The 15,645-nt window shown below is 45.6% G+C and overlaps 1 protein-coding gene across 1 annotated transcript in view; it reads right to left on the bottom strand.

The window, feature by feature from the left end:
- The window catches only part of baz1a (bromodomain adjacent to zinc finger domain, 1A), a 115,846-nt gene that overhangs the window by 16,610 nt on the left and 83,591 nt on the right, over window positions 1–15,645 (bottom strand). Inside the window, exons 23-24 of the mRNA XM_038790244.1 lie at window positions 5,751–5,998; window positions 5,443–5,657 (exon numbers count right to left, since the gene is read on the bottom strand). Of these exons, the coding sequence (XP_038646172.1) occupies window positions 5,443–5,657; window positions 5,751–5,998 (463 nt within the window). The remainder of the gene's footprint in view (window positions 1–5,442; window positions 5,658–5,750; window positions 5,999–15,645) is intronic.

Genomic DNA, 15,645 nt, shown 5'->3' with positions numbered 1-15,645 from the left:
ACCTCCAACATAATGTCGGCAAACCCCTGCCAAAATTCCCCAAGCTTCGGATTCGCCCAGAACATGTGGACATGATTCATGGGCCCATCCGCACACACCTGTCTTCCACCCCTTCAAAAAAACCTGCTCATCCTGGCCACAGTCATAAGTGCCCTGTGGACCACCTTAAACTGGATACGGCCAAGCCTAGCGCAGGACAAGGATACGTTCACCCTGGTCAAGGCTCCTCCCACAGCCCAGCTTCAACTCCCTACCCAACTCCTCCTCCCATGGTACCTGCCTCCGAACAAAGTCCCTCACTTGCAAATACCTGAAACCATTCCTGATGAGCAACTCAAATTCCTCCTCGAACTCCTCCAAGCTCAGAAAGCTGCCGTCAACGAAGAGATCTCCAAACCACTCAATCCCCGCCCACTGCCATCCCGACACCCCCTGGAACAAACCGGTGATTCCCACAGGTCAGTGCCCAGACCGAGGGGGCCTCCAGCCTCAGGTGCTGCCGCCACTGACCCCACACCCTCAGGTTCGCCACCACCAACGGGCTTGTGGTGTACTGGCCGGCAAGAACGACAGAGATGCCGTCAACAGTGCCCCCAAACTTGTCTCCTTACAAGAGGCTGCCTCCCCAACAACTATTATTAGAGACTGCAAGGCTGAGCATTTGGACAATTGAGTCGGTCAGAGTGTCAGCGTGGATTTGTGAACATTAAATCATGTGATGAACCTAGTTGAATTTGAGGAAACAAACATGGGGAATATCTCTGGACGTTATTTCAATGCACTTAAGTCCCCATATAACAGGCTTAATGAAAATGAGTGAATGGAATCGTTGGAAGCCGATTGGTTTGGACAGGAAATTGGTTAGGTTGAGCAACACCGTACAGAATAATGACCAGATAGTAAAGCTGGCGGGATGCGTCTCATGGTGTTCCCAGGGATTTGACTTGGAGGGGGTGGGTTCAGATTTTCATCATTAAGTTTAAACGACATGGATGTAAAAATGGAGAGCTGTACATCAAAGTTAGCTAATGACGCTGTTAGATAGCACAGTAAATAGTTTTCATCGAAGCAATCGCAAAGGAACAGAATAAGAAGGTAAAATTGACAGATGGAGTTTAATTTGGAAGTGTGTAAAGTCATCCATTTTGGACACTCGATAGATAGATCAAAGTACTTTCTAAATGGTAAAATGTAATGTTTGAGGGGTGAAATGCAAGGGTTCCAAAAGATATGTCATTTAAATAAAAGTTGGACTTCTGGTAGCGGCCATGGAGCGAGTGGTCACACACAATGTGGCTCCTGCTTGAGGTTGAAATATTTGGCCCTTTTTGCCTCTTCTACAGGGTTTTGACAGGTGGAAAAAGTGAAAATATCCAAGATTAAGGTATTTTCCTTCAGTGGGTAATGTCGAAGAGATACCAAACAAGGAGTGCGACAAAAAGAGGCAACATTTAAACCAAGAGGACTCACGTGGTGCAGATGGCGGATGGACCTGTGGCACAGTTGCCCACACAATGGTCAACAGAGCAGTTGGTGACGTTCCTGGGGGCCGAGCTGAAGCAACAAAGTAAGGCAACCTCAAAGAATCTGGCCAAGGTGGCGGAGCCAATTTGGGCTGCCGTGGAAAGAGTGGAGAAGCTGGAGGCGTTGAATGTGTTGATCGAGAAGGTGGAGGAGGTGGTAGCTGACCATGAGGATTGTATAGCCTCGTTGGAGGCTGAAACATTGATGATGGTGGAAGGTCAGAAAAAGTGGAGGGAGAAGGTCGATGACCTGGAAAATTGTTCGCAGAATCTGAGAATAGTGGAGCTGCCTAAAGGGATTGAGGGAGCACAGGCCAAGTCATCTGTGGCCAAGATGTTTGTGCAGTTGGTGGGGGAGGGAGTCTTTGACCATCCTCCTGAGGTGGATCAGGCACACAGGTCACTGTGGAGGAGTCCAAAAGCAGGAGAGCTGCCAAGAGCGATCATCATGAGGCTGCATCGGTAGTTGGATAAAGAGAACATTCTGAAGTAGGTGAAGGAGACGCAGGATTGCACCTGGGAAGGCCGTACTGTTTACATCCATCAGGACCTGGGAGCAGAGCTGGCCAAATGGTGGGTCAGGTTCAACAGGGTCAAGGCAGCCCTCTACAGGAACAAGGTGCAGTTTGGGGTAAAAGAGAGAGAAAAGAGAGAGAGGAGAAAGAGATTTTAATTTGGTTCTTGATCCTAAGACGGATTGGTAAGTCCTTGAAGGTGTCAGCAATGATTAAATAAAGAACTGCTGGGGTTTATTGAACAGACTGGGGGGAGGGGTGGATCTGTAGCAGTTTGGTAGGCTCAGAGCAAAGGAACTAATGTTCTTCTCCCATGTTCATGGGGTGTATTCCCGGATAAATTTTTTTTGTCATGGGCAAGACATTTTGACCGGGGTGGTTGAGACCGAGCACATGGCAATCGTGGTGTCGGGCCATGCGGCGCACCTTGTGGACCTGTGTATGGAGAAGGGGGGTTGTCAGCCGCAGTGGAGGTTGGATGTGGAGTTGTTGGCCGATCAGGAGATTTGTGAGGTATAGGGGTGGCCAAATGTACAGCTCAATAAGAGTGTGGAGGTGGGGACAATGAGGAATGGTTGGAGAGGAAGAGATTGGTGGGGCAGATCAGAAGCATTTGGTGGGTTGAGGAGGGGCTGTTGAAAGAGAGGAAAAATCTCCAGATGAAGTTCAAACTCATATATACACGAGAAAAGTGGCAGGCGGCACTGTATGAGCATTAGGAGAAGGCCAGCAGGATGCTTGTGCGTTAGTTGAGGCGGCAGCGAGGAAGATTGGGCGGATGAAGGATTCACGGGGGTGGTGGTGGTGGTCACAGAGTCCGGGAAAGTCCGGGTACAAACGGGTTCCCAGCTAACATTTTAAGATGGAGGGCATGTCATTGTGGCAATCACAGATTTATGCCGGCTGGGCTGGACCCTACGTTTAGGGTCTGGGAGCGGGCAGGGGTAGAGTGTTTTAAGGACCTGATCGTGGTGGAGTAGGTTTGCAGAGTTGGGAGAGTTGGAGTAAGAATTCCAGTTGCCGAGGGGGAATGGGTTCCGATATCTGCAGTTTAGGGCCTTTGTTAGGAAGGAGATTGCCACCCCGCTGTTGCATGAAAACATTCTGTCTGAGGAAGAGATAGGGGAGGGTAGGATCTTGGACATATACGGGGATCTAATGCAAGAGGATAGGTCATCGTTAGAGGATGCAAAGCAAAAGCTGATGCGGAGTTAATGAGCGAGGCCCTGCAAAGTGTAAATTTGACCTTGTCGTGTGCACGGCTAAGCCTCATTCAGTTTAAAGTGGTGCACAGACCACACATGACTATGGCGTGGATGAGTGTTTGTTTTTGGGGAGCTAGATGTGGGTGGTGCTTAGGGGGCCCCAGTCAATCACTGGGCATTGTTCTAGGCGTACCCGAAGTTGGAGGAGTTCTGGAGGAGATTCTGGGGTGAGGGTGGTTGCGAGCCCATGGGGCATCAGATCTTATTCGGGTGGCAGGATCCAGAGCTACCTAAAGCATTGGGGTGGGTGAGTGACTTAGTAGAACTCCTTAATTTGGAGAAAATGATCTGAGGAGGGGTTCTTTTCAAGATGGAGGTCGATCATCGCCTTCTGTAAGGAATGATAAATGTCAGCCGGGGGATGTTTTTACTGTACTGTCGGTATTTGTTTTATGTTTTGGTTCAAATGGGTGTTTGGTGCTTTGTAAATAATCTTGAATAAAAATATTTTTTAAATTTAAGTTATATTTGTAGTTATTTGAAGAGTCATGTTACAGCTGCAGAGCTCTTATACGGATTCCAGCTAGTGTAATAATAATCTTTGTGGCACAAGTAGGCTTACATTAACACTGCAATGAAGTTACTGAGAATGAGGCATAACCTTAAAATTAGAGCTAGGCTGGTCAAGGTCGATGTCAGAAAGCATTTTGGGCATAGCCAGCATCACCCATATACAAATTTTAAAACATTTTGAAGGAATAGATTTCAACGTACAGTCTGGATCAGTGTAAACTGACCCAATTTTGGAGCAAAAGCAACAAATTGCTGGCCAGACATTTGCTTCCTCAAACAGGAAACAACTGGTGCTTCTTGAAAATGTAAACGCTAATTTTGTTGAAACATTACACGTTAAATTACAGCATCCCTTGAAATGACTAGCCCCGTCTACAAGATTGAGCTCAACTATCTTAACAATGGTTTTATTGGGAACATTCAGTGCTGTTTGGAATTTGAAACTGGTGTTTGGTCCCCACATGTGCTACCTTTTTACACAAGGGACTGATGGCAGCAAATTTAATTCTAAGATTTAACGTTCTCACTAATATTCCAAATATTTGATGAATACGCGATTATAACATCTGGCAAATATAGGATAAAATGGGCAATCTAAGAACACATGCAATGTATCGAGATTAGAAATTTACTGAGGGTTGTTTGGATCGGAGTGAAGATGAGTGTATTGAATTTGATGCTCAAGAGAAGCAGCCAAACAAGGAACAAATTGGTTTGATTATTTTTGTAGAGCAGATGTGATAGCATCAAGTGATAACATTTATATGAAGAATATGAAATCTTATTTTGGAAAAGCTACACCACATGGTAAAAAAATTAAGCATTAGTGATGGACATTATCTATAACCATTGCAGCCCTAACATATAGCAAACTTGAGACAAATCATAAATCTTGTGCATCATTAAACAAAAAGTATTTGCTTCTGGAATGCAATAGACAATCACAGACCTCCCACTTTTCCCAGCCCATCACTACATAGGTGGCATGGTATCACAGTGGTTAGCACTGTTGTTTCACAGCTTCAGGGACCCAGGTTTGTTTCCCAGCTTGGGTCAGTGTCTGTGTGGAGTCTGCACGGGTTTGCTCCAGTTTCCTCCAACAAGTCCAAAAAGACGTGCTTGTTAGGTAAATTGGACATTCTGAATTCTGCCTCAGTCTACCGAACAGGCACCGTAGACCGGCGACTGGGGTATTTTCACAGTAATTTAATTGCAGTGTTAATGTAAGCCTACTTGTGACAATAAAGATTATTAAATTACCACGATCGCTTACCGTTCCTCCCCACCCAATTTAGTATTCATCAACTTAGATCAGCTTGCTTCAGAAAGCCCTACACAGAGGAACCTATTATCCATCCTCCCATTAGCTACATTCAGTTTTTGTACAACAGCTAAGCTGTCAGTTCATTGCTTTTTCAATGGAGCATATTTCAATAGGCATGCAGATTTTTAAGTTGATAGCACCACTGACTAATTATTGGACCTCAGCACAGACTGTCTATTGTACTTACCTCTAAAGCTGGACCACAATTGCCATTTGGGAAATTATGTGGCTATATTGATACTTTTAAAAAAAAATCACTTCAGCCACAATAAATTGCCTCAAAACAATTTTACATTTAATACCTTTTTTCCATTTCAGTTTCTTCAGTTTCATTTTCTTCCACTGCCCCCATTTCCTCTTCTTCATTCTCTGCTTCCATTAGCTCCTCTTCCAATTCCTCCATTTCAGCCAAATCTTCCTCCTCACTATCCAATGATGGCCTCTGTCTGGCCATTGGACGACGAAACCGCTGCTTTGGTCTGCATTCAGGACAGAACCAATCATCATCTGGAATGATCTAAGAGAAATTGGTAATATTAAATAACTTTGTAACCAGCCTACAATTTAATATTGTGTGTAAACCTTTTGTTTTAGGAAGTTATATACAAACCTTAACCTTTGGTCTCAAGCAGTACGTATGGTGACCTCTATCACAGCCATCACATAAGAGCATGTTTTCGGCATCTCCCTTCTTATGACAGATCTTACAGCGAGCATTTAGCAAAGATTTGGCCCATACAATGCTGCGATCCAGTGTAGAGAGATGAATGAAAACCTGAGCCAAGCTTGCTGAAGCCACAAGCGACTCTCTCCAGCGATCTAATAACGTCTTCTGTATTTTGCCACCATCACTCGCATCTAAAATGCAATTAAAGGCCATCATTTTGGTCATTTGTCAAAATTTAACAAATTACATTCACAACTTTGTTTTCCACATTTCACCAGTCTTTTAGCCAAGAACGGATATTAATATCCTGTAATTGGACATTTCCTATTTGAATTTTTTATTTAATAATACTTCACTACTAGCATAGCAATATTAAAGACAGCAATGACTATCAGATGAGGTAAAAATAGAATGTTTTGAACAAAAATGACTCCGTTTTGTTTTGAAAACTACTTGAACAGCTTTCTGAAGAAAAACTCAGGAATCAGATACATATTTCCAACAAAATATTCCCCTGCATCAAACGTTCCATCGAAGTTGCATGACAACCTGAAAGACTAAGTGCAGAGTGTGCACAAGTAAGCCACTTTCAAATGCAAAATATTGTCAAAGCAGCCGACAACATAACTAAATCACCCTCGCACTTAGAAGAGGGGGAATGTTACCTTGCACTCTCAATCTGGCTGGTTTCCAATGGTATCCTGTACCTGACATTTCAAGCCATTTTCATTGATGTTGCAAAGATTTCTGGTTGGAGCTTCATCCTTATGAAAATATACTGGGGTGGGATCAGCCCCCCCCCCCCCCGCAGCGTTTTTCTGGTGGCAGAGGTGGCTCGTCATCGGCCACTGGCAGATCCTCCAGTCCCACCGATATCTACGTTTTGTATGCCCCACCCCCCCCAACCCCTCTACATGGGACTGGAGGATTCCACCGGCAGTAAGATTCTGAAAATCCTCCCCTTGGTTTGAACCCAAATATCTGCACTTTGCGAAGGTCTGCCGTCGCATATTTACTGCTTTCGAGCCAACATTCGATTTGAGAAGGGATCTAGCTCAAGTGCATTGGAAATACTGAAATTGGCTCTCTTCCATTTGGATATTTTCACTATTGATTGATCTTTTTGTCCCTTTCCACAACTATTTTAAATCTAATTATTTTAAGGTAACACATTGCTCTTGCCTTACTTCAATCCCCAAAAGTAGATCTGGCACAGTTTCTATTCTCATTGGGGAAGAAACACACTGATTAAAGATATTCCATAGGTAATCCATAGAATCCCTACAGTGCAGAAGGAGGCCACACAGCCTATCGGGTCTGCACTGACCCTCTGAAAGAGCACCCTAACTAGGTCCACTCCCCGCCTATCCTTGTAACCTCACCTAACCTGCACATACTTGGACTGTGGGAGGAACCGGAGCATCCGGTATACCTAATTTCAAAGTTCAAACAAATAGATTACATTTTGAACCCTCAAGTGCATTGTCCCTCTCCAAAATGATTATACTTCATCAATACGGCCATCCTTTGCCCATGTCATTGTTGCCTTTGCTACCCCTCCTAAATATATTCACAGGCAGGAATGTTTGGCTTCAATTCCTGCTGATTATTAAAGATAGGTCGCTATTGTAGCCATTGTATCCTAACCTCCATGTAGCTCAAATGGTATTTTAATGGTCCACTACATTATTTTTATTTAATTTTTAAAAAATAATTATTTAATAAGCACATGATTTTCCCTTCAATGTTTGCTCTTTCAACACAATTCTTTGTAGTTCTGTGCAGTTTGACTTTCCTAGCTTTCAATCCGTATTATTTTTCTCTGCGGCTTTTCTCTCATTCTCCCCCCCCCCCCCAACCAAATTAGTTAACCCTCCTCTACAGAACCTGTTAACGTTATGAGGGCATTAGCCCCAATTCTCTTCAGATACAAGCAATTCACCTTGTAACAGGTCCATCCTCCCCCAGGAACATGAAATTCTTCCTCGCAACACTTCCTCACACATCTGGACTACCTTCCTGTTCCTGTACTCACTAACATGGGGCTCTCACTGGGAGCAAGTCAGAATTTAGGACCTGGTTCATTTTTTTCCCCCTAACCCTTCTGCCTGGAGGACCTCAGCCCCTTTCATAACCAAGGCATTGGTTTCGACATGGTCAGCACAAGTAGATAGCACTGTGGCTTCACAGCTCCAGGGTCCCAGGTTTGATTCCCCGCTGGGTCACTGTCTGTGCGGCGTCTGCACGGTCTCTATATGTCTGCATGGATATCCTCCGGGTGCTCCGGTTTCCTCCCACAGCCCAAAAGACGTGCAGGTTAGGTGGATTGGCTATGCTAAATTGCCCTTAGTGTCCAAAAAAGGTTAGGAGGGGTTACTGGGATAGGGTGGAAGTGAGGGCTTAAGTGGGTCAGTGCAGACTCGATGGGCCGAATGGCCTCCTTCTGCACTGTATGTTCTATGTTCATAGCATCGGGCTTGTTCATCATCCCCTCAGTGCCTTGCCATTTACTGATAGCCCTTACCCTAGGATAGTGCATAGGCGACTTTAATATTCACATCAATTGGACAAACTAAATTAGAAAAAGTAGCCTGGAGGACGGATTCATATACCGTATCGCAGACAGTTTCTTTGAATACCACATTCTGGAACTTACTAGGGAGCAGGCTATTTTGGGCCTGGTAATGTGTAATTGGGTAGGATTAATTATAGAGCACACTTTAAAGGATCCTCTAGTCAAGGGAGAAGCATAACATGGTAGAATTTGCACGTTCAGTTTGAGTGTGGGAAATATGGGCCTGAAACTAGAAACATAAGTAAAGGAAATTACAAGAGTATGAAGACAGTTGGCTAACAGGGTCTGAGTAAACAGGAAGACTGTACAAAACCAATGGCGGATGTTTACAAAGGTGTTTCATAACCCATGAAGATATATTCCATGGAGGAAGAAGATCCTACAAGAAGCATGCATTAGCCCAAGGAAGGAAAGGGTGGTATCAAATTGAAAAAGAAAAGATGTACAATGCTGCATGGATTAGTGGCAGGCCAAAAGATTGGGACCATTTTAGTAATCAGAGGCAGAAATTAGAATGAGAAAAAAAGCTAGAATTATAAAACAATAAAAATGTATAAAAAAGGAAAAACAAAGTTAAAAGTGAGCATTAAAAGTGAGCATTAGTTCCTTCGAGGGCAAGGCTGGGGAATTAATAACGAGAAATGAGGAAACGGCTGAGGCTTAGAACATTTATTTTGCATCTGCCTTCAGAGTAGAGGATAAAAAAGCCCCGGAATAGTAGATCAAAAGGGAGGGAAGGCAGAACTTAAAATAATCACGACTAGAGAAAAAGCAATTGGACTTAGGGTTGACAAATCTCCTGCACCTAATGGCCTGCATTCTTGGGGCTTAGGGACTACAGTGATAGTGCACAAGTTGTAATCTTGCAAAATTCCTGAGATTCTGGAAAGCTCCCAGAGGATTAGAAAACTGCAAATGTAATATCTCTTTTTAAGAAAAGAGGCAGACAGCAATCAGGAAATTAAAAGCCAATTAGCCCAACATATGCCATTGGAAAAATGTTAGAATCCATTACTAAGGGAGCAGCACAGGACACTGAGAAAATCATAATACAATCAGGCAAAGAATATGGTTTTAGAACATAGAACAGTACAGCACAGAACAGGCCCTTCAGCCCTCAATGTTGTGCCGAGCCATGATCGCCCTACTCAAACCCACGTATCCACCCTATACCCGTAACCCAACAACCCCCCCCAACCTTATTTTTATTAGGACACTACGGGCAATTTAGCATGTCCAATCCACCTAACCCGCGCATCTTTGGACTGTGGGAGGAAACCGGAGCACCCGGAGGAAACCCACGCACACAGGGGGAGGACGTGCAGACTCCACACAGACAGTGACCCAGCCGGGAATCGAACCTGGGACCCTGGAGCTGTGAAGCATTTATGCTAACCACCATGCTACCCTGTTACAAGAGAAATTGTATTCAACTTAAAGCTAGCTCTTTGAAGATGTAATACACAGGGTGGACCAAGGGGAAATCAATACGTGTAGTGTATTTGGGTTTTCAAAGGCATTTGATGAAGTGCCACATCAGAGGTTATCACACAAGAACTTACGGTGCTGGGGGTGATACCTGCACAGATAGAGGACTGGCTAACTATTAGAAAAGAGAGTTAATGAACACAGCCGTTTTGAACTTGCCAACCTTGAATGAGTGGAGTGCCACAGGGATCAGTGCTGGGGCTTCAACTATCTAGGATCTGTATTAATGATATGGATGAAAGGATCGGCTATATATAGCCAAATTTGTTGACAATACAAAGGTAGGTAGGAAAACAAGTAGTGAAGAGGATAGAGTCTGTACAGAAATATAGATAGTTTAAGTTGAGTGGGCGAACATTTGCCAAATGTGAGGTTGTCCACTTGGGCAGGAAGATTAGTAAAGCAGATTTTTAAAATGGTGACACTGTATAATGATGTGGTAGAGAGGCCTTGGTATCCTCTTTAATGAATCAAATAGGTTATGCAGGTACAGCAAACGATTCGGAAGTTGGTCTTTATGGCAAGGAAGAAGGCATGAAAAAGTAGGGAATTCTTGTTACAACTATACAGGGTATTGGTGAGACTATACCCAGAGAACAATGTACCATTTGTGTCTCCTCACGCAAGGAAGGATATACTGGAAGCAGCTCAGGGAAGGTTCACTAGGTCATAAGACATAGGAGCAGAATTAGGCCATTCAGCCCATCGAGTCTGCTCCGCCATTCAATCATGGCCAATATGTTTCTCATCTCCATTGCCCTACCTTATCACCATAACCCCTGATCCCCTTATTAAATCAAGAATATATCTATTTCTGTCTTAAAGACCCTCATGATTTGGCCTCCACAGCCTTCTGCAGCAAGAGTTCCAGAAGTTCACCACCATCTGGCTGAAGAAACTCCTTGTCATCAGTTTTAAAGGATCGTCCCTTCAGTCTGAGGCTGTGTCCTTGGGTTCTAGTTTTTCTTACTAGTGGAAACATCCGCTCCATGTCCATTCTATATAGGCCTCTCAGTATCCTGCAAGTTTCAATAAGGTTCCTCCTCATCCTTCTAAACTCCAACTAATACAGACCCAGAGTCCTCAACCGTTCCTCATATGACAAGCTCTTCAGTCCAGGGATCATTTTTCTGAACCTCCTTTGGACCCTTTCCAAGGCCAGCACATCCTTCCTTAGATACAGGGTCTAAAACTGCTCACAATACTCCAAATGGGGTCTGACCCGAGCCTTAAGAATGAAGAAACATTGAGCAGTCTGGGCCTATATTCATTGGAGTTCAGCAGACCGAAATAGGATCTTATTGAAACTTAGGCCGCGATTAAAGATGGCTCCTTGCCAGCTCCATCAGACCTCCAACCATCTCTCATTGATGGTGCAAACCATGTCCCCAGATTCTCTGTGCACAGAATGTCAGAAAATCTGAAGCGAAAGCTCAGCTGTACATTTGCAGAGATGCATGTCGGTTTTCAATCTGAACCGGACACTGACAAATTTTGGGACAATATCACCCATAAGATTTTAAGGGAGCTTGTTAGGATAGATACCAAGAGAATATTTCCTCTTGTGGAAGAATCTAGAACCCAGGGACAGTTTTCAAATAAGCAATCTTTTGTTTAAGATGGAGATGAGAAGGCATTTCTTCTCAGAGGGTTGCATTTGGAACTTTTCTCCAGCGAGTAGGGGAGACAGGGTCATGGAATTACTCAAGGTTGAAATGGACAGGCAGAGACGGACCGACTGGTTAAGGAGAAACCTACAGATCGATGGGAGGTATGCGGCGATCCTGGGGGTGGAGCTGTTAAGGGAACGTCGGAGGCTGCAGGCAGAGTTCAGGGTGTTGCCCACAGGCAAAGCAGTGGAGCAACTGAGAAAAGAAAGGGGCCTTTTATGAACACAGGGAAAAGGCCAGCAGAATGCTGGCACAGCAGCTTAGGAAGAGGGAGGCGGCCAGGGAAATAGATGATGGGAATGGGAATCTGGTAATCGGCTAGGCTAAACAGGGCGTTCAGGGACTTTTGCAGTAGGCTCCATTGCTCGGAACCCCCCACGGGGCCAGAGAGGATGAGATGCTTTTTGGATGGACTGACCTTCCCAAAGGTGGGCAGGGAGCTGATGGATGGGCTGGGGGCCCCGATCAGGGCCGAAGAAATGGCTGAGTGCTTGAAGGTAAATGCAGTCGGGTAAGACCCCGGGGCCATACGGGTATCCGGTGGAATTCTACAAGAAATTCACAGGGATATTAGGGCGTTGCTGGTCAAGGTTTTCAATGAGGCGAGGGATTGACGAGTGCTGCCCCGACAATGTCACAGGCCACTACTTCGTTAATATTGAAGCGGGACAAGAACCCGGAGCAATGTGGGTCTTGTAGGCCGATCTCACTGCTTAATGTGGACGCCAAGCTGCTGGCCAAAGTTCTGGCCTCCAGGATTGAAGATTGTGTGCCGGATGTGATTATGAAGGATCAAACAGGGTTTGTCAAGGGCAGGCAGTTGGTGGCCAATATAAGAAGGCTGCTCAACGTGATTATGATGCCCCTGGAGCGTAGGCAGCTTGAGGTAGTGGTGGCCATGGATGCGGAGAAGGCGTTCGACCGGGTGGAGTGGGACTATCTTGGGAGGTATTGGGATGATTTGGGTTCGGTAAGGGTTTTATCGACTGGGTTAGATGTTGTACCAGGCCCCGGAGGCTAGCGTAAGGACGAATAGGACGACCTCAGACTGTTTTAGACTGCACCGGGGGACAAGACAGGGGTGCCCATTCTCCCCACTGTTGTTCGCGTTGGCTATAGAGCCACTAGCAATTGCTCTGAGAGCTTCAAGGGGTTGGAAGGGGCTGGTTCGGGGGGTGGAACATAGGGTCTCTCTGTACATGGACGACCTGCTCTTATATGTAGCAGATCCAGGGGCAGGGATGGGCGAGATCATGATGATTTTGGGGGAATTCGGCCGGTTTTCGGTATAAACTGAATATGACAAAGAGAGAGATGTTTGTAGCCCAGGCAAGAGGTCAGGAAGGTCGGCTGGGGGAGCTACCATTTAGGTTAGTGGGGGACAGTTTTAGGTACCTAGGGATACAAGTAGCACGCGACTGGGGCTGGTTACACAAGTTGAACTTGTCCCGGTTGGGCGAGCAGATGAGGGGCGAGTTACGGAGATGGGATCCGCTACCGCTGGCTGGGAGGGTGCAGACGGTTAAGATGACGATGCTACCAAGATTTTTATTTGTATTCCAATGCCTCCCAGTTTTCATCCTGTGGTCCTTTTTCTTTTAAAAAGAGGATTATCAAAATTATTTTGGGCTTTGTCTGGGTGCGTAAGTTCCCACAGGTGAAGAAGATGATGCTCAAGAGGAATATGGGGGGGGGGGGGGGGGGGGGGGGGGGGGGAAAGAGAGCTTGCCCTGCCAAACTTAGTAATTATTACTGGGCGGCCAACATTGCTATGATAAGGAAGTGGGTGGTGGGGACAGGGTTGGTTGGGAGCGGATGGAGGCAGCTTCATGTGGAGGCAGCTTCATGTAGGGGCACCAGCTTGGGGGCGTTGATAACGGCACCTCTGCCATTCCCACCGGCAAGATATTCCACCAGTCCTGTGGTGGTGGAGGCCTTAAGGATCTGGGGTCAATAAAGGAGGTACATTGGAACATCGGTTTGGTCCCCAATATGTGACAACCACCGGTTTGCCCCAGGGTGCCTGCATGGGGGGGTTTTGAGTATGGCGAAGGGCAGGATTGAGAGGATGGGGGAAACTGTTCCTGGAAGGGAGCTTCCCTCGCTTGAGGGTGCTTAGGAAGTTTGGGTTGGCAAGAGGGAATTACTTCAGATATTTACAGGTGCAGGACTTTCTGCGCAGGCAGGTTTCATCCTTCCCACTTCTGCCATTGAGGGGGATCCAGGATAGGGTAGTGTCTAGGGGATGGCTGGGGGAAGGGGAGTGTCTCGGACATCTACAAAGAACTCATGGGGGCGGAGGAGACGCAGAACGAGGAGCTGAAGCGTAAGTGGGAGGAGGAGCTTGGTGGTGAGATGGAGGATGGCTTATGGGCGGACGCATTGAGCAGAGTCAATGCGACCGCTACATGCGCAAGGCTCAGCTTGATCCAATTCAAGGTGGTCCACCGGGCCCACATGACAGTGGCCCGGATGAGTAGATTCTTTGGGGTGGAGGACAGGTGTGTAAAATGTGCAGGCGGACCAGCGAACCATGTCCACATGTTCTGGATGTGTCCAAAACTTAGGGGATATTGGCAGGGGTTTGCAGACATCATGTCCAGAGTATTGAAAACAAGGATGGCAATGAGTCCAGGGGTGGGGGTTTTTGGGAGTGTCGAAGGACCCAGGAGTCCAGGAGGAGAAAGAGGCAGATGTTCTGGCCTTTGCCGCCCTGGTAGCCCAGAGACGGATACTGCTAGCTTGGAGGGCCTCAAAGCCCCCCAAGTCGGAGGCCTGGTTAACCGACATGGTAAGCTCTCTCGGCCTGGAGAAAATTAAGTCCGCCTTGAGGGGGGTCAGTGTTAGGGTTCACCCGGAGGTGTCAACCATTCATCGATTTCTTTGCGGAGAATTAATCGTCAGCAGGGGACCGTGGGCGAGGGTAGCGTAGAATAGAGGGTTAACTAGGCGGGTCTTGGAGGGACCGGTGTTTGCACTATGTTTATTGATCTTTGTTTTTATACCGTTGTTATTTGTAATGCCAAAAATACTTCATTAAAATTGTTTTAAAAAAAGGCTGAAATGGACAGATTTTTGATTGACAAGGGAGTCAAGGGTTGTGAGGAGTATGCCCAAAAGTCAAGTTAAGGCCACTATCAGATCAGCCATAATCATATTAAGTGGGGAAGCAGGCTCAAGGGGCTGAATGGCCAATGCCTGCTCCTATTTCTTATGTTCTGTTCCACTAGGGAAGCAAACCATTCATAACTATGCCTGCCGTTGCCAAATGTTTTGTTCTTCCTCGTGGTCACTGACACCATCTCCTCCTGAACTCTGTAGGTAAGAGGTGACCACCTCCTGAAACATGCTATCCAGAAAGCTCTCAGCTTCTCATGTACACTGCTGTGACCCCTGCCATCTCCCAGATCAGCAACTTAGCTCAAACTTTTAATATCACTTCATGCATAGGCGATTTCCAGGTTACGCCCAGTGTTCGGGAGATCCCACATAGCACAGGACGTGCATCCAATGAGCCTCAGCTATCCTGTCATGTTAAGACAACAGTTACTTCAAACTATTAGTTTTGTTTTAGGGAGATCGAACGATTTAATGCTTAAGCACTAACTAATTAACTAAATACTTAGCTGTAATTTACACCCACCATTCTTCTTTCTGTTGGGATATTTACAAAGGCGTTTTAATTGGAATGGTATTTTCTTCTCACACTGAACTAACAAGTGCAGACATATTAGTATATTACAGGTCTGGTGACAAAAGGTCTATATCTCTGTTCAGCTAACTTTTTTTTTTTTTTTTTTTTTTTTTTTTTTTTTTTTTTTTTTTTTTTTAATTTTTTTATTGGAATTTTTTGCAGAAAATATAACAAAAAGTATAGCAAAAAGCAGTAATATGCAACTAACAGCCCCATAACACCCACAATTCCCCCCATACCGTAACATCACATGTATCACATTCCCCCACCCCCCCCCCCAAACAAGAGAACTTAACCATAAATTAAAATTAGATCAATCAAATTTAAATAAAATAAGCTAACATAATCAACGCCCCCCCCCCCCCCCCCCCCAACCCACCCACCCCCCCCCCCGGGTTGCTGCTGCTACTG

The sequence above is a fragment of the Scyliorhinus canicula genome, chromosome 2, assembly GCF_902713615.1.
Source record: "Scyliorhinus canicula chromosome 2, sScyCan1.1, whole genome shotgun sequence".
NCBI classification, from domain to species: domain Eukaryota; kingdom Metazoa; phylum Chordata; class Chondrichthyes; order Carcharhiniformes; family Scyliorhinidae; genus Scyliorhinus; species Scyliorhinus canicula.
The sequence above is the reverse complement of the archived record's forward strand: the minus strand, read 5'-3'. Positions and strand labels throughout refer to the sequence as shown.